At 35.1% G+C, this 19,676-nt stretch overlaps 2 protein-coding genes across 6 annotated transcripts; one reads left to right on the top strand and one right to left on the bottom strand.

Annotated features, from left to right (window-relative positions):
* Window positions 1-712: 712 nt before the first annotated feature.
* LOC21384554 (probable protein phosphatase 2C 51) lies at window positions 713-10,347 on the top strand. Of its 5 annotated transcripts, XR_002903437.1 has the most exons (22): window positions 713-1,126; window positions 1,542-1,800; window positions 2,194-2,299; window positions 2,434-2,575; window positions 2,887-3,151; window positions 3,298-3,665; window positions 3,807-3,880; window positions 4,202-4,343; window positions 4,670-4,856; window positions 5,048-5,276; window positions 5,657-6,163; window positions 6,544-6,601; window positions 6,824-6,911; window positions 7,517-7,591; window positions 7,689-7,772; window positions 7,875-8,018; window positions 8,172-8,232; window positions 8,781-8,863; window positions 8,950-9,004; window positions 9,221-9,351; window positions 9,807-9,970; window positions 10,139-10,347. XR_002903437.1 is itself a non-coding variant. In XM_024174605.1 (20 exons), exons 1-20 carry the CDS (start codon window positions 835-837, stop codon window positions 9,284-9,286), a joined length of 3,285 nt encoding a protein of 1,094 aa, XP_024030373.1. In that variant the 5' UTR covers window positions 713-834; the 3' UTR covers window positions 9,287-9,587. The 5 variants fall into 5 exon arrangements, 2 of the variants coding, with proteins under 2 accessions (XP_024030373.1, XP_024030374.1); XR_002903438.1 differs by having other exon boundaries at window positions 9,816-10,347; XR_002903436.1 differs by having other exon boundaries at window positions 9,807-10,347.
* Window positions 10,348-11,350: 1,003 nt separating this feature from the next.
* LOC21384553 (ETO1-like protein 1) lies at window positions 11,351-17,135 on the bottom strand. The gene is made up of 5 exons (XM_010111847.2): window positions 16,172-17,135; window positions 14,326-16,038; window positions 13,859-14,150; window positions 12,968-13,277; window positions 11,351-12,293 (listed from the first exon to the last, which is right to left on the bottom strand). The coding sequence occupies exons 1-5, from the start codon at window positions 16,312-16,314 to the stop codon at window positions 12,073-12,075; spliced, it is 2,679 nt and encodes an 892-aa protein (XP_010110149.1). The 5' UTR covers window positions 16,315-17,135; the 3' UTR covers window positions 11,351-12,072.
* Window positions 17,136-19,676: the final 2,541 nt, after the last annotated feature.

Genomic DNA, 19,676 nt, shown 5'->3' with positions numbered 1-19,676 from the left:
AAGGAAACGCTCTTACTCTTTTAAGAAAAGGAATGTGATCGAAATGTGTAACAAACAACATAATGATCAATTTTTTTTAATTGAAATGAAAAATAGTATATACATTAATTGTCATGTTTACATGTGAATTATCATGTTTACATTTTTATATTAATTATAATTTTTCTTTCGTGTAATTTTTATTTGTGTAGTTCTATTCACACTTCTTATTTTGCTCTCTACATCCTTTCAAATTAATAATTTCTTGTTAAAAAAAGGCCATTAAATAAAATGACAAAAAAAACAATAGACTTAACTTAATTATGTAATCAGTTTTATTACAAAAGGGAACTAATAGAGTGTTTTTTCCCTCCACACACTCCACATATCATATTCTAAATTCTAAATTATTTTTTTTCAAAAATCCATAATAAATAATTTTCACGTTTTTAATAACTATTCTAAAAAATTACGTAGAGGTAGTTCAATATTCTTTAGCATTTGTTATATGAAGAATGTTTTATTTTATTTTATTTTGTTTTTAATATTGTAATAAAAATTAAATTTAAATTTTTATAAAAAAAATATTATAATAATAAAAATTGAGTTGCGACAGGAAATGAATAAAGAATTTTTAGATTTTATTTTTTATTTTATTTTTAAGAAAATCTCAAGTCTGTTTTTACGTGCTGAAAGCAAGGAGGAAAAAGGAACTGTTTCTGTTTTTGGAGGGAAAGGAACGGGAAGGATCTCCCTCCAAATCCAACGCCCACGGATTAATCAATTTCCATCAACAACAATTCTACGCGATTCGAGAAGAATAACATTTTGTTTTTCTTTGAATTCTTCAATTCGATGAAGAGGAAGACATGGTTGAAGGCTTCGATTTTCCTTCTACTCCTATTAGGGCTTCTGCTCGCCTTACCGACGCGCGCTTTCGCCGAATCGTCGACGTGCCTGACGCTCTACAGAGAAGGCGGTGCTCCGGCGGTTTTTCAATCCCCAAAATGCCCTCGCTGGAAGCTTTCCGATTACGCTTCCCATTCGTCGAGCACCGAGCGATGCCAATTGGCCATGCTTCAAGGTCGCAGATACGCTCAGGAGGATCGAGCTCTATGCGCTCTCGATCTTCGCATCCCCTTCCCCGGTACTATGAAAATTTTCTCTCTCTCTCTCGCTCTGTATGTGCGCGATTATGGTTTCACAGTGTGTATTTGGTGCTTTCCTTTCGGGTTAGGGTTTCGTCATAAATCGTTTCGAGCCGATTGGATTTTTGGCTTATTTCTACGAATCAATGAGTACGCCGATTCTGAAGTGTAAAATTTGAATCCTTTTTGTTAGGTTTTTATGCTCTAGTGCGTGATTTGTTTCTCTGCTTTTTAATCTTCATGTCGTATATATGGAAAATTTATCAGATAGAACTCAAATGTGGCTTTTCTTTCCTGCTAAGAAGCTAAATTCCGTCCCAGAGAAAAAATTAGGGTAGAAAAGTTGGAAGAAACTCGCATTTGGTTTTTCATGTCAGCAAGAGGTTCTTCTAATGTGTAAAATACTTGGTGCAGGAGCTGTAGGGCTTAAGGAGGTAATCGTTGGAGTTGTGGCTGTTTTTGATGGTCATAACGGCGCCGAAGCTAGTGAGATGGCTTCAAAGCTTTTGTTGGAATATTTCTTTTTACATACTTATTTTCTTCTCGATGCAACATATTCTGCTGTATTCAAGAGATCCATGGGAAGACTGCTAAATAATAGAGATGGTGATACTGTCTTTCAATCGCTTATTTGGGATGAAGTGCTGAGTCATTATGAGTTGGATCGTGGAAGGTGCTTTTCTCTGTTAACCTACTGGCATAGCGGTTTTGTGTGTATGTGTAGATGTGAAGGAATGTTTTTTTAGATTACAGGATCCTTAAAGTGTTCTCTCAGCGTTGTGATTTTCATCTTTTAAGATAATTAGAATAGTAAAAGATGTTTGGCTTCCGTGTGAAGTGAACTTTCACTATACACTTACTAGCTGCAACTTTATATAATCTATGCACTTGAATTTCTGCCTTCTTTGCTCTCTGTAACTATTGGGACACTGTCTTTCTGTGGGCAGAAGAAATATGGTTCGGCATTGAATTGAATTGCCTTACTTTTGTATGTTCTCTGGATTTTTTTTTTAATTGAATTGCCTTACTTCATAAGATATGTCTGACATTTACAAATGGACTCCAGGTCTAAGCATTCACTGCCAGAAAATGTTATCCATTCTTCTCACTTGGAAATTCTGAAGGAAGCATTATTGAGAGCAATCCATGACATTGATGCAACATTTTCAAAGGCATGTTAGGCTTGCCGTTTCAACTTTCATGATTGTTCTTCCCTTTTATTTATTATTTATATTATTATTATTATTATTGTATAGTATGCCATGAATTTGATCTTGTGTTGATTCCATCCAATTGGGTTATGAAGGAAGCAGCTAGAAAAAATTTAGAGTCAGGTTCAACAGCCACAGTTGTTCTATTAGCAGATGGTCAAATTTTAGTTGCCAATATTGGAGACTCGAAGGCCTTTTTGTGCTCCGAAAAATTCCAGTCTCCTACAGAGGCCAAAGGTTAGTATTTTGGCTTTGAAATTAGGTGTTTGTCAATTTTTACACAGTTGTTTTCCGTGCCATGGTCATATCATAGAACTTTGCTAGTTCACACAGTTGTTTTATTTTATTTTATTATTAGTTTCACACGTTTTATTTTTCAACCTCCTACTCATACTGAGTGCCTGATTATTTCTCTCTGTCTCTGTCTCTGTCTCTCTTCTTTTTTTATTTATTTATTTTTAAATAATAATCTTTGCATGGTTTTGCACATGAATTTGGAAAGTAAAGACATGATAGACGTTATTCATGTTTTGTTGGTTGTATTGCAGGCACTTATTTAAGGTTATATAGGCAGGAAAGACATAATGGTGCTGTATCACGTGTAAGAAATAATGATCACTTTAGACTGGCTTCCTCCAGTGAACTGGTGCATTTTTCTGTGGAAGAATTAACAAAGGATCATCACCCCAACAGAGATGATGAAAGATTGCGCGTGGAAAATGCTGGTGGTTATGTTGTTGATTGGGGTGGTGTTCCTCGAGTAAATGGTCAGCTAGCTGTTTCTCGGGCTATTGGTGATGTGTCCTTTAAAAGGTGAGGTTCACGAGCAGTGATTAGCATCTAATTTTCTTCCTCCCCTCTTAAGCATGGTTAGTTTATTTCTTGAATTTTATCATCCAACCATCTTATTGGGTTTGGGACATAAAGCTCATTCATTTTTTATGCTGAATTTGAACCAGTTATGGTGTTATATCTGCACCAGAAGTGACAGATTGGCGGCCACTGACTGCAAATGATAGCTATCTGGTGGCTACATCTGATGGAATTTTTGAGAAGTTAAGCTTGCAGGATGTTTGTGATCTGACATGGGAAATAGAGAATCATGGTCCTCGTAGATCAAAGCTCTCTACTTCCTGTTTGTACTCATTAGCTGACTGCATAGTAAATATGGCTTTTGAAAAGGGCAGTATGGATAATGTGGCAGCTGTTGTTGTTCCCTTAGCCTCTACGGGTTTCTCTAAGAGCCTGCCAAAGGAACGATTAAACAAAGAGGAAGACAAAGGCTTCCCAGCATTAGGGTTACAAAAGTCAATATACGATTTCTCAGGTAACCTATTGTTTAACCTTTCTGCCAAATTGTAAATGTACAAAATTGAATTTCAAATTTTTTGAGGGCTGATCAGTGTGTTTTTTCTTCATATTGTTATATCATGTTTATGCACTCATTATTTCTTGTCTTCTTGGTCAGTCAATGAGATCACTCCTGACATTGTCCAAGTGAAGCGTGCCCATCCAGTTATGACCAAGTTTGAGAGGTTATTGGTAAGGCTGAAGGCACACGATGCTAGTTTATATTAATTATGTATATATATTATAACATTTTCAGTTCCAACTTGCTGGAGAATTATTGTCTTCTTTACTTTCAAGTAATTAAAAATTTTCTCAGACTGATATTCTGTTTCAAGTTGTCTAATTTGTCTGATTGGTTAATTCCATCAAGGCCAGCAATTAAAACTCCCTGACAACAGTTTCAGTTTATTAAAGTATTTATTCTTCAGGCAATGTGAACTAATTAGATCATTTATAGATTAGTTTGTTGTTGCAAAGTTTAAAGGCATGATATTGCTGCTTTTCGTTTTTTAGGTAGAAGGGAAACATGCCTATATTGGCTGCTTTTATTTATTCGAGAACCTTGCTGAACATTATGCATTGCAAACTGAAAAGGTTGACTATGAAGATTATGATGTACCTAAGGCTCTTCCCGGGTCCCTTGACCACCATTTTAGTAAGTGAAGGTGTTAATAGCATGTTAGTCTGCTATTAAATATCACGGGCCGGTAAAATCCTGTGTGTGCATGTGTGTGTGGGGTTCTCCCTCCAGACATTTGGATTGAGAAGCTGTTTGAGCTTGTCTGCTATATATTTTATCCATTTAACTTCATCTTTGAATTCCTCCACTCTTAATGTATCAGTACTTGTAGGCCGGAGTTACAAGCAGATACTGCTGAGAAATGGAATCCAATGAATTTATATTATAAATTGATAATACTGTGCATGTTGGTATGTCGTATTCACTAAGATGAGTCTGGTTATAATTCTTTTTTATTTTAGGTGGATCTGTAAATTTATATCATGACCACGAATTGTGCTTTAGTCTTGGAGTGACTGTTGATGGAGCTAAAAATCAGTGCATAAACCCTGATGGTTTTGCTAGTTTTGTTGGTTTTCTTGAATCGATTCCTTTTCATGATGCTGGTTTGGGGAACGGATCCTTTGAATATGATATTCCTAACTTGAGGTATGGATAATTTCTTTGATTGAAATGCTCCATTATCTAATTGTAGTCTGTTTTTCTTTCCCCAATCTATTCCCTGCATTCATACATTTGTGCGCTCAGGGCCTTATCTATGCTTTAATAGACTTACTTTTAATGTGAAATTGATGCCTTTTCTTGTATTTAAGGCACCTTATCTTTCTTGGTCTTACCAGCTATGTACTAAAGAAGAGGTTTGGTCGTGGATCATATGGGGAAGTATGGCTGGCTTTTCATTGGGATTGTTATAAAGGCAGCAATTCTTCAGATGGGAGTGGGAGCAACAATAATGGATCATTTAATTCTATTCCATTTGGCTCACAAATGAGGAATACTAGCTCGTTTATTCACGAATGTCACTCTGGACCCCTTGATGACAAATTGTTCATTTTGAAACGTATAATGGTAATTATTTTGTCAAATCAAAGTTGTACCTTTAATTAGAAGTGCTTTAGTCAGCAGGATGACTCTATTTGCAGGTCATCAATTGCCGATGGTTACCACAGCCAAAGTTCAAGAAATACTGATACTATATGAAAAATTTCTCAACATAATAGTTTCACTCATAATTAACATTAATGACTTAATATAGAACTTTTGGGAAATGGCTTATAAGAAGTGTATTACTGATATTAATACCTTGAAATTGAACATTTATCATTACGAAGTATTGGTTTTCTTTTGAACCATGAAATATTCTTTTAGATTGATAAAATTTCTGAAGTATTCGTAGTTCTTTTAAGATATAACTCACTGATTCATTGGATAATTGTTTATATAAACAGGTGGAGAGAGGGGCTCCTGTTTACTTAAGCGGCCTACGTGAGAAATATTTTGGAGAAGTCTTTCTGAATGCTTCAAAGTGTGTTGGTGGTTTACCATCAGCTGGAGCTTTAAGCTCTCTCCTGAAAGAATCACAGTTAGGTTTCTATGACATAATAGAAACTGATGAATCCGTGGTATGTGGGATAGGTAACAGTTGGAGCTTTGAAAATATGATGCAAGACAAATTTAGACTGCGGAGGGGTTTCTATGAAGAAGGTTTGAATCATATTGCTAGATTTGTAGAATCTTTTGAATCTCGAGCTAATGAAATATGGCTTGTATTTCGATACGAGGGCGTGTCATTGTCAAAGCTTTTATATACTCTGGAAGAAGTAGATAAAACTTCCAGTGAGGAAAGTGCGGGGAACGGGAAGACTGCCCAGATGTTGCATCCATCGAAATGGTGGCATTGGTTGAAGACGACAGCAGCAGGACAAGACGAGATGCGAAGTCTTATATGGCAGTTGGTATGTCTGCAATAAAGTATCTGATTTGAGTCTAGTATGACTCTCTACTAACGCATAAAAAAGGCGATATCTTACATAGGTGTTTATTATTATTATTATTATAATTTATTATAAGTTTTGGCAGATAATGTGTGTGAAACTTCTTTCTTGCATTTTAAGTTTCTGGTTCGAACGTTTGTCATTCCTCTGCTATGAGACTAGCCATTTTTGGTTTCCAGTAGGCAGTCTCACATACGTGTGTGTGTGCACTTAAGTATATTCAGCTTAGTGTCCCCCCCCCCAACCCACCCACCCTCCCTCAGTAATCTTCTCCAGTTTTATGCAGTTAGTTTTTGGCTAATGCTAGTCTTATGGATACCTAAACTTCTTTGTTTCTTCAGTTGATGGCGCTCAAGTCATGTCATGACCGCAATATCACCCACAGAGATATCAAACCTGGTGAGATGTGTTCTCATCTATGGCCGTACAGTTTTTCTTTATTTACTTTGTTAACTCTGTATTATTTCGAATGTTGAAAGGATGGCCTTAGATATGTCCTATATAAGCTGACTTTGTGTTGGTCCAAGGGTTCTCTCTCATTTTCTGTTATCATCTATTTTCAAAATCAAATTGATTTTGGTTCTCTGAATGCACTAACCTTGTTGGTGCTATTATATGTAGAGAACATGGTGGTATGCTTCAAAGATCAGAAAACTGGAAGATGTTTGAATGAGATTCCAAATGGAGATAGTAACTTCACCACTGAAATGTATTGTTGAGTAATTCGTATGGCTTTACTATGTTATCTGTGATTTCTTTTGCATGATACCTATCAAATCCTTAGTTGGCGTCAAGATGTACTGCGTTAGAGAAAATTTTACGAAGAATCTCTTTTGGTTAATGTTTCCTAAAATTTTCATAATGCCTTATCCACCGTAAATTTTGTCTGATAGAGGTGACAGTGAATATAGTAAATAGTAATTAGCCACTTACCACGGCTGTAGTTTCGTACCCAGTGTAGCAAGATCAAAGTTTAAAGAGCAAAACTAATTATTTCTTTCTGCAGCTCTTGTGAATTATGTATATTATTTTTCAAATACAGCTAGAGAGGAACTTTACTTGTGTAGTACTCCAACTTACAATAATTTATGTGCACCATTATTTTTCCCTTGCACTAAAAGGGTTATCAGAGCACAAGATTTTGACATTGTAAAGCTTTTCACAAAGGTCGTTTTCATTCTTGGGGTTTTGTTCTAGCTAAAACTAAATGCTTTGAAAATTCTATTTTGCATAGTTGGCGTGTAATTTTTTTGTAATCAAAGGTTCTTTTTGTGCTTGCTATGTAACCAAGTGATTGTAATATCAATCATCTAGGCGCATAATCGACTTTGGAAGTGCTATGGACGAGTTTACACTGAAGCATTTGTACGGTTCTACTGGACCTTCGAGGTATCTTGTTTACTTTTGGTAGCCACTTTCTTTGCAACATATTTGCTTGTCATTATCCATGTCGTTCATGATACATAGATATTTGCGTGTCTTCCAGGGCTGAACAAACTAACGAGTACACTTCTCCTGAGGCTTTATTGAATGCTAGTTGGCATCAGGGGCCAATAAGCACAAATTTGAAGTATGTGGAGTGCATATACTAATTTTAAATAAGGATTTTTCATGTACCCATCAGAATATAGTTTTTTCCCCTTTGATGAACATACTCTGATATATTTGACAGGTATGATATGTGGAGTGTCGGTGTTGTGATCTTAGAATTGGTCTTAGGCTCGCCAAATGTTTTTCAGATTAGTGCTTATACACGTTCTCTCTTAGACCAGCATTTAGAAGGTTGGAATGACAATTTAAAGGAGCTTGCATATAAGTGAGTTTGCCCTTGGGAACCTGTTCCGGATACTTGTTCTCTATGTTGTGGAAGTACATGTTTCAAGGATGATGATTGTTAGACTTATTCGTTTCTTTTTTGTTTTTTCGTTTTGTTTTGTTTTTTGTTTTATTTTGTTTTTTTTTTTCCCAGACTTCGGTCATTTATGGAGCTGTGTATTTTAGTCCATGGGGATTCTTCAAATCATCACCGAGTAAGTGTACCATCTTATTCTGTTAAAAAGTAAACAGAAAATTGAAATTAGTAACTGCTTAATGCTTTCAGGGTTTGTGTTGTTTGTGAGTCGTTCAAGTGGTGGATTTAGTGGAAAGTTTTTTGTTATTAAGAATAGAAAAACAGTTAATTAGTAAATGATTGGACTTTTTTGAGCTCTGTTACTAACTTAATAATGCGTAATATCCTTTATGCCAAAACTTGTTGTCAAGGGTACAGAATGCTGAACTAACGTGGAATTTTCCTACGTGAAATTAAACTCTTGCAAGTTAGTGAGATTTTTTTCCTTGGCGTGAACTGATTTTCGTTCATACAAAATGTCAGTGGGTAGTTAACTTTCTAACCCATCGGGATTGGAGGATGTGTTTTGTAGAAAGTTTTATGTTTTGTACATGTATACACATTCACTTTTTTCTTTTTCTGTTTTTCTTCATTCCTTTTTCTATAGAAACTCTTGGTTTAAATCAAATTAGCCTTGTGCAGGTAATCTGGTTTATATATAACAAATGAGATATCTTGTGTGATCAGGTTGGCGTGTCACCAGCTTCCTGGAAATGCTCAGAAGAATTCTTTTCCTATCAAATTAAGAGTAGAGATCCACTTAAATTAGGGTTAGTTTTAGATGAACTCTCTATTGCTATATCCATGTTCTGTGCTTGGCATCGTCTGTTATCTAACTCTCCGTAAATGCCTACAGGTTCCCCAATGTTTGGCTTTTGCGGCTAGTGCGACATCTATTGCTCTGGGACCCTGTAAGTTTTATGAATGTGCGGCAAATCGACAGTGCAGCATTTTTCCTTACATGTCTTAGACTTGTTACATCCTTTAAATTCTAATTTTCCATTCCTTCTGTTTTACATTAAAAGTTATAACATATGAATTTCACGATTTTAATATATCTTCCAATTCATCCCCTACGATGGGATGAATGCCTAGGATTGACACAAATTGTTCTTTTGGGATTGCAGCAGGAGAGATTGAGTGTCGACGAGGCTTTGCAGCATCCTTATTTCCAACCTCTTCCCAAAGGATGAGTTCTTCAAACAATGCACTTCATTCACCATTTTACAAAATATGAACTTCTTTTGTCCGCATAAAGGTAAAAGCTTCACGTTTGGGCTAATTACAAATTTGACCCTCAATAGAAGTTGTCCCACGTTGTCCTTACAACTCAAAATCGCATAAAATTTCCTTTCATGTCTATCATAATTTGCAACTGTGGCACTTCTGTCACAAGACTTTAGTATTTTTAATAATTTGTAATTAGATTTAATCATTGAGGAATCCATATGTGATTAATTCCTTTAAAAAAAAAGGTTGCCTTTCACTAATCAATCTCACACGTGATAAAGCCGTTTGTTTAATTGACACCTCAATAATAAAGTACAAAAGGTGCAATTTATAATAAATTTGAGGGGATTTTGTCTCATTTTGAATTGTAGAAGGTAAAGTGAGATAAATCCTATTCTTTGGGTCAAATTTGAAATTAACCCTTTATGTAACCAAGTGCACAAAGAATATACTCTAACTAATTATTTTTCTTTTCTATTGAAGGGAATCTAGATATTCCTGTTTCGAAATGGATCAAAAATGAAGGTTTCATACGTATTTGGGTCACTTAAACCAAAATTTTCAGACAAGGAATTAAAAAATTTTAGGATAGGGAACATGTCGGAGACCCGCTTCAACGACAACAAAAAAGTGCAAAATACAAGAAGGTATAAGAAAGATTCCATTTTCCTGTATTTACTTTTGACCGGTATCGAGATTCCATTTCCTTGTGAATCGTGAGTTGTGCCTCCTGGCAGTGCGCACGCCACTGGCCGAGTGTCAGACTGATGGACTATAGGAATTTACTAACTCTGGTTCCGAGCTAAATGTGATAGGATTGGATTGCTGTCTATTCTGCCAATATGAGCTTGCCATTTTAGCCACAACGATGAGGCTGTTGACTGAGGTACTACTTTTTATAGCAAAATTTTTTATTTTTTATTGTTTGAACTTGGGACCAGAGAATTTGAACATATAACCTCAAACACAATATGTAAATGTAAAATTACTGATAAGTTACATCAGCAAGTGAATCGCTATTTATTGGTGGAAGTAGTTGTTATGAGTTACTAGAGTTTGATTTTTTTTTTTTAATTTTATATTTTTTTGCTGAAAAGTTGGAGTTTGATTAGCAAAAAAAGAGTTATTGGCGTATGATGAAGAAATAACTGCATCTTTTTTCATGTTGACATTTCAAGTTGGATTTTTTACAAGTATTTTTAATTTACATGGCGATATCAGTTGTTAAGTATCACCAAAATTTGATTATGCTAAAAGGTGTTGAAAATAAAACGGTCGCGGTAGCACAGTTAGGACGGTCGTATCCACAAGAGGAGACAAATTAAACAAGAAACGATTAGTAAATAAAAAGCGCGAGGAGATAAATAATAAAATCAAAATAAAAGAGAATGAATTTTTGTTGAGAAGTTTAAGCGTAAGAAAAATATATGAGAAAATTATGAAATTAAAACCGGTAAGGTGTCGAGATTTCCTTATATGCTTTGTTCACTCTAATGGATTTTGATTTTTAAGATTACTCAATTGAAAGTTTCACATCATAAACTAACAATCGAAAAATAAATATTCAAAGAACATGTGAATTAAAATGTATTCGAGTGAGTAAAATTCTTACGTTGAAACCTAATAAATATTATTCTTACAAAAAATCTTAAAGCGACTATATACTGTTGGTAATATTGTAATAAAAGACTACTCATAAAATAATATTATCAATATAATTATATTGAGCAACAATTACATAAAAAGAGCATGACTAAATTCATATAAAAGTTGACAATAAAATATATCAATATGAGAAATTAGAAAAAAATAGAAGAAAATAAATCACTCAAATATATAAACTTTAGAGAACAAATGGAGAATTAAAATCCACTCAAATCACTTCACATATAGATTTCTCTCTAACCTCACCAAAGAACTCTAGAAAATATGAGAATAAGCGCAAGAAAATTAGAGAAAAAGTGTCTAAGCTTAGGTTAAAAATCAACAACTTAATCACCTTGACAAAGACTTTATTTATAGAGCTTTTAGGGCATAAGAAAAAACATTCAGCAAAGGAGAAATAAAAACAAAGAGAGAACATTCTAATCCACTTAAATTGGATTTACAAGGCTTTATTTTGAGAATAAAAGCTGATAATGGTGGAGAAAGAACCATCAGAAATGTTTAAAACCGGAAAAATTGAGTGCAACAACTGGTACACATGGCGCACACAGATTCGCGGAGAGAAATAAATTGGCCCATCAACAAGCCTAGCCGTTCAAGCCACTCCACCAAGCCGCGCCACGTGGCATCTTCTGCGGCCGTCCCCCGTGATTTCCCCACACTTTCACGTGCGTTTCGTGCACGCCAGGCCCCAGATCGCGAGTTCTCTCCACGTGCGTGTAAGCCCAGCTCTCTCTTCTTCCGCGTGGGACCCAGCTGTTCCCTCGCGCACGCGGGTGACTCTCTCTACTACGCAAATGGGAACTTGACGATGCAATCTAATTTCTATAGTCAGTGGATGTAAATTTTAATACTCTCGTATCTGTAGCAGCTTCATATTTAGCCAGAAAAAATGTACAGCGTCTTATGAAATCTAGAACTGAGAGAATGGATGGACATTAAATTATATTACCAATAACTCTTGGACCAAAACTTGGAGCCCATAAAACAAAATAGATATGACATGAGACGTTACATGCACATTCTAGTATACATGGTGGTGACACAATTTCCTTTTTGTTTTGTTTTTTTCATTTTCCCACATTCAAGGCTCATGGCTGTTTACCCGGCTGTGAAGTTCCAGCATTTCTTGATGATTGGGGTCGACGGAGAGGGCAGCTCGACAGTCTCGCAAAGCAGCCAACACATCCCCAACGTGCTCATGGAATGCGGCCCGCAAGTGTAGAAGATGAAGATCTGCTTTGAATGCTATTGCCCTTGACAGCTCTGCAATCGCTTCTGTTTCCTTGTGGTTGTCCATTAACACTGTTTAAATCACAAACAAAAACGCGTCAACTTCAATACCTGCTAAACGAGGCTTGTTTTGGTTTTTACCCAACAACCAGCCAAAAACAAAAACGAAACTGCACAATAATGGAAATTAGTTTTTATCGACGCTTCCACGACTTGAGGAACAGTCGCAATCAAAAGTGATGCGCAAATTGTTTATCAATTATTTGTCGCAAAGAGCAATATTTTTTGCAACTTTTTTTAATGGCAAAAGGGATAAAATCATTTTGATAATGTGTTACAGCGAAATATGCTTATGTACCATGTATTTTTAATAATATTAAAATAATGCCCCGACGTTTTTAAAAACATATTCTTAATAACTTGAAACTGAATTTTGAGACTAAAACTAATAAATCCAGGAAAAAGAAAAATAAATTTTTTTTTGTTTTTTTTAAATATTTTGTTGTTTTAAAAAAAAATGATTTCTATCTAATTAATAAGGGTAGTTTGGACATTACATGTCCTAAAAATCAACTTCAGAATACTAAGAAGATATTTTAAAAAACATCGAGATACCATTTTAATATTATTAAAAACACATGATATTAAGAACATGTTTTGTTGTAATACAAAGTACTAAATTAATTTTATCCCATGGCAAAACCATTAGGCAGGCTTGTATTCACAGAGATTAATAGGACTCTGACCTGCAGCGCGGTATCTGTAAGGGTAAACCCGAAGTGGATCTAATTGGGTAACCATCTCCAGGTCTGCCTTCGTGAGTTCCCGATCACAGTATTCAGATCTCTTCTCATAGGCAGAAGCATTGTTCTGAGCCTTCTCAATCAGTTTAGTCATTTCATCGTAAGCCGCAGCCTTATCATTTCTGAGAAAATGTACCCGAGCAAGGCCCTGATGAGCTCGGGTATGCCGGATTTTGAGAGCATTGATGTAGCAATCTGCTGCCTGGTCTAACTCCCCACAGTCAACATAAACACTACCAAGATTGTTCAGCGCCTGACAAATCAAAATTGAAGGGCAAGGAAAAAGGTCAAAAATCGTTTAGCGGCCTTCCTGTTTTTATGCGAGTAAAACTGTAAAAGTCAACCATCGCATACTTGGGCTCCTTCAAAAAAAAGAACCAAAAAAAAACAAAAGACACATTATCTACATTAACCTCTCTAAGATCAAAATCGGATATTAAATGTAGAGGCACCCAGACTTTTATACAAGGAAATACCCTCCAGGAAACAACACAAATTCTACTCTGGCAACCACCTTGTAAAACAAATATTTTATAGGGACAAATATTTCTGTTCTACCTAATACAAATCCTTTTTGTTTTTTTTTTTTTTTTTTTTTTTTTTTCCCAAAAAAAAAACCTTTTTTTTTTTTTTTTTTTTTTTTTTTTTTTTTTGAGTGAAAAATTGAGGTGCTGCATACACGTGTATAAATTTCTCCTAACAACATCAAATCTACAATTGTTTCGTCTGTCAACTAACGTTGGCATTTTTCTTTCTGAAGATGACAGTATGTGCTCATGACAACTGGAATACCATTATGTATGTAAGTTGAGGGCTAAGACAGAAAAACCATACCTGACCTTTACGCAGCCTGTCTGAGGGGCACTTCAAGGCATCTTCAAGCAAAGAAATAACAGTTGACGAACAAGATGGATCTTGACTAGAATCGGCCAGTGCATAAGCTTTTAAGAAGAAGGCCTCAAACGATCTCTTGATTTCAATAGACTCCTCGGCTTTTCGTAATCCTTCCTCGCAATGACCAGTGTCATATAAGATCCAGCCTTCGTAGACCAGCCGTTCATGATCACTGGACGCATGTTGGCGAGCTAATTGTAGACTCCGCATGGCTGCTTCAGGACAGTTTAACCTGATCAACTATAGACATGAGAATTCTACTGTGAAAGGCAACAAATGCCAATATGTTGTATTTACTAATATTGCTGTCAATGTAATTGAGAACATTCTAGGTTTCCTGGAACAAACGAAATGCACGAAGTAACAAAAAAAATCAATGTAACAAAAAAAATCAATCCAGGGTGTACCTGAGGAGAAGCAATGACTGTCTAAAATACAGAACACCTTTTGCTGCATCAGATTCAAGCATCTGATAGATGACAGAGAGAGATCCAATATCATCCACAGATGACCACCGATCATATAGTTGCAGCCAGCAATCTGCAGTTGTCCAATTCTCAACATGCTCACACACAAGAGTTCGGAGTTGGGATGCTGCCACCCGTCCCTCAAACATCCTATACTCTGGAGAGAGAGTGAGAATTGCTTGGACATCACAAATAGCTGATTGGTAATCCTCAAGAGCAAGATAAAAGCAAAATCGTAGCTCCAAGCATTCGAGTGCTAGTTTAAATCCAAGAATCCGATTAATCTCTTCAAGTGCAGCTTGAACGTTTTCTTTTCGCATTAAGGAAGCAGCGCGATACATGTAAGGGTAAGTAAGAGTTGGGTCCAATTCAGTAGCTTTCTCAAGATCTTCCCACCTCTTGTCACCTTCACAGTATAACGACCTCTCTTGATACATCCATCCGAGTGGGGGTATTGAGGAAATTACAGAGCTGAGCTTCTCGTATCCCCAAAGATTTTGACCCTTAATGTTAGCTAACCTAGCTAAACCTGCAACAGAGTAAATGTGGCCTGCGTTTAAAGCTTTCTCGAAAAGATGTTCTGCTTTATCATACTCTCTTCTCAAGAGCCTCACACATCCCAACTGATGGAAAGCCAGCATTTTCTGCCGGTCATTTTCCGCAAGTTCTACCAGCCGTTCCAGGAAACAAGCTGTTGTATCTGAACGAGGATCAAGGTTTATCGCAACTTCACTTAACAAACAGTAGAGCGAAAATGACGCTGGCCCAACCATTATTAATCTTTGTTGTCTATCAGCATGCCTGAATATTTCCACCACTCTATTGTCATTTAAACAGTTTGGAAGATCATTTAAGAAAACTTGCAAACACGATGCAGCAAGGATGCGACAGTTCTCCTCAAGAGCATATTCCAAAAGTTCCACAGCATCATCTCTAGACGAGACCAAAGATGCAAGTCTCCTATCACAAGCATCTTTCAGCCTTTCGCAACAAAACTTATTTGCAAAAACCAATATTTCCAACAAAAGATCTGGAGAGGCTTCACTTAAATCACCTGTCATAGAGAATTCATTGATTGCTCTCATACCTGATGCAGAGATATTGTTTTCAGACAAATCTATGTCCTCACAGAGTGATTCCGTGAAACATCCATTGAGCATGGCATGAAATGGAGCTGAAAGGCTTGATATTTTCTTCCTATCACAAACTATTTTCTCACCTCCAATTCTAAAAACAACATTTGTCAAAATTTGGTTCCCAATCATAGACATCGTCTCAAAGGAACTCGAGTTTAGAGTGAGAGGAAGCTCAGAGGCAACATCTATCGGTCCATACTCTAGTGCACATTTACCACAGGCTGCAAGCAAGTCGGATATAAGCTCTTCACCTTGCTTCTCATACTTTAACCACGCTCCGAAAACAAGCCTTTCATGAACGGTACTCGACTTCTGCCAAGCAGCACGGAGGCTCCTCCGCATCAGTTTGACTTCTCCAAGGCCTCTAAAGACCTGGAATTGTAACAAATACAGATTCGACCGTTCTTGTGGAGGACACGAATCAAGTTCTTCATGAATTTGCGCTAAAACCTCTACATAATCAACAGGTTTAAAAAATGGAAGTATGGCAGGCTCAGGGACCTTGATAAGAGATTCTCTACAATATTTTGAGCACCCACATCCCAAACAACAAAAGGGAAAAAATTTTTAGGATCTCAATTTAACCATTAAACATAGTTCATTCATATTGAAAAAAAAAGGGAAAAGATGAATGGTGAGAAATGACTTACATAGATGAGGAGGAAGGAGAAGAAGAAGAGGAGTTTGATGAAGCTTTAAAAAGCTTTCCTCTTTCAACTTGTAGCCATGACTGTGGATTTAAAGCACTGAGCTGTGTATCTTTACAAGACTCAGAGGGAAAGAAAGTCCTCATAGGGCATAACAGATGAAACAACTCCCAGATCTCCACAACAGCCTCTCTTAGGTTTCTCTCTTCCAAAACTCAAACATACACAAAAACCAAAAAAAAAAAAAAAATCTGGGACTATAAATGATCTCAATTCCACAACTCTAAAGATAACAAAATTTCTCCATCCAGAAACACAATTTCTACAGAAACAAAAATGAAAAAATTACAAAACACACAACATCCATATGGGCACTCACCAAAATTTCCCAAAATCAATAAAAGAATTAAGCTTTATTCTCACACGCAGACAAAAAGGCAGAATCTTCCAAAATTTCCCGTTAATTCAAATTCAGAAATGAACAACTGGGGTATGGGAAACTATATATATTTGTCACAACAAATATTATTACTCTCTATATATAGTATAGTAAACAAAGGACTAAAACTAGAAAAAGACCAAACTCCATAAAATGGTTACGTAGGATCTCTACCAGAAAGGTGACGAAATCCACAAGAGTCCACTCAATTCTCCAATAAAATGCCAAAATACCGTAACGAAAGAAACAAAGGGAGGTAGAGAAAATGGGAAGAGACCCAGCTCACTTGAAGCTTGAATTTGCCGGACCCAAATCAAAGACAAACGAGGCGAGAAAGAGGAGACCGAGATCAAAGGCTGTGGAATCCAAATAAAAATTCCTACTTTAACTTTGGTTTTCCCTTTGTTTGGTAAAAGGGAAAAGCTTTTTTCGGCATTTTCTTTTCTTTCTCTCACTTTCTTTTCTTCCCTTCCCTTCCGTTAGAGAGAGAGAGAGAGACTCAAAAGCCGAAAATCGCAGCTACTGTTTGTTGAGTAAGACCCAACAAAAATAAAATAAAAAAATAGCAACAAAAATGTGTATATATGATTTAAAACAAAATTAGGTCTCATTTAATAGTGGATTAAGCAGAGAATACGACGTCGTTTTCAAATGGAAAAGGCTACTACAGTGTCGTGACTAGGGCTTATTCAGTTGTATTTTTGAGTTATGGTGATTTGAGTGTAGATCTTGAGTTAAATTTGAGTTATAATTTGAGTTAAAGTTATAACTTGAATTTGTGTTTAGATGTACACATTTAAGTTATGATTTGAATTGAGAATCTATTTGAATTTGTGTTTGAGTGAGTCAAAACTTGAATTTGTATTTAAATGGTATTTTAATAAAAACTCAATAGTGTTGAAAAGTTTTAATAGGTATGTGGGTGAAATTTTATTCATCTTTTCGTTGTGAATCATCTCAATCAGAATTAAAACGAAAAAGTTACGACGTTTTTAATAATAAAAAAATATTGTTCATTAACTTAAGTTTGAGTTTAAGCGCTTGAATTAAAGGAAAAATTTAAACTCAAATTTTAACTCCAAACTCAAAGTAAAACTTGAATTCAAACTCAAATTTAAAATAAAAGTTTAAAAACAAATATAAATTTAAATAAAATTAGAATTTAAATGCAATTTTTTTTAAAATTTTACTCTAAAAGGCGCCTCCGTTCACTACAGTGATTCGAGTTTAGAATTCGAGTTGAGATGTGACTTTATGTGAGAGTTTTTTACTATAACAAAAAAGTTAAATGTGATTATTTGTGAGAACTTTTTACTATAAAAAAAATTTAAATTCTAAACTCGAATCAACGAAATGAACGGACCATCTCTATCTAGTTTGCATCAATAATTGTCTTTCCAAACTGGGGTCTATCAAAATTATTTTAGCAAAACTTAAATTATGGCAAGTGGGAATAAGAATGGAGATAGGAAGATAAGGAAAGCCTTGTGTCTATTCACTCATACCGTGGGCACAGGATGAGTGAGAGAATTTTAATGTTATGAATTATGATGTGCCGCATTAAGACAGGGACCACTTTGGACACGTAGGATTGTTGGTAGTGTTGTTAGGGCCTCTTCTTTTTTTCCATTTTAAAGGGCAAAAAAAAAAAAAAAAAGAGAAATTTTGAAATCAAAGTCTTTCAATAATAAGCCTCTATCAGATCACATATGGCATCTGTCAAAGATTCTGAAATGACCGCTTCATTATAAACTTTGAATGAGGAGGTCCCACTTCTCTCTTTTGTAAAGTGGGGTCTACATATGTCATATACAAAGGAGTACCTCTAATTTGTAAAAATGAATGCATGTAAGACATCCCTTCTGCACTATAAATGCTACAAGAGCACATGCTATTTCTTCATTCTAAAAAATAAAGAAAGAAAGAAAATACCCAAGTGCCGATGTTTGCGCCTTTAAATTCTCGGGAAAATATGTTAAATTGACCAAAATGCCCCTTGTTTTGTTCATTTTCTCGTAACAATAATCCTCACATTTGTTTGTTCCCCTCAAAAGTTTACAACTTAGGTCACGTTTATTTCGTTGATTCGAGTTTAGAATTTAAATTTTATAACGGTAAAAAGCTATCACAAACAATCACATCTAACTTTTTTACTACAGTAAAAGGCTCTCACATAAAGTCACATCTAAACTCGAATCAGTGAACTAAACGGGCCCTTGTTTTAACAACTCAAACTGTTATTTAGAATTTAAATTAATATTTAAGAGATAAAAATTTAAAAACAATTCAAACCATTAATAATAGTTCAAGGACAATTAAATTGTTAATTTTAAAATTCACTTTCCCCCTAAATTCTAATCGTTCGAATGGTTGTCAACAGTCAAATAGTTTCTAATTTCACTTTTTTTCTCTTTTCAATTTCAATCTTAAAAATGTCATAATTTTTTTTTAAATTCTGATTGAGATTTTTTTTAATGTGTTCATAATGAAAAGAGAAACAAATCTCCATCCATATTGCATATTTTTTAATATTATTTATAATAAGGTTTTATAATATTTGTTACAAAACTTTAATGATAATTTTCAACACTTTATTCAAATATAGTTCGGATTTTATTGTCAATTCAAATTACAATTTATTTACAAATTTAAATAACAATTCAGATCACAATTTAAATTTTATAGTTCTAATTAAAAAGATTCAAATCTTCATAATTTTAAATTGTTGAACTAAACAAACCATTAATAATTGACAAACGTCAACCACACTGCTATGGAGAGCGTAAGAGGGACACAACTAGCCCCAAACTTCAATTCAAAATAAAGCAAGTTTACGTCTTAGAAAGCGTGTTCTTCTCTTATCTGAAAAAAGAAACGTAGTATATGGGCATTTCATCAATACCTTTCTTAAAATTGTGGTTTGCAATACTCTCTTTATTTTTAAAAATAGTTAATTTTATCGATTTGAGTTTAGAATTTTAGTTTTAATATGGTAAAAAACTTTCAGAAACAGTCAAATTTAACTTTTTTACTACAGTAAAAAGCTCTCACATAAAATCAAATCTCAAC

Source organism: Morus notabilis, unplaced genomic scaffold, assembly GCF_000414095.1.
Source record: "Morus notabilis unplaced genomic scaffold, ASM41409v2 Scaffold7592, whole genome shotgun sequence".
In the NCBI taxonomy this organism is placed as follows: Eukaryota; Viridiplantae; Streptophyta; class Magnoliopsida; order Rosales; family Moraceae; genus Morus; species Morus notabilis.
This window is presented reverse-complemented; position numbering and strand designations above follow the sequence as displayed.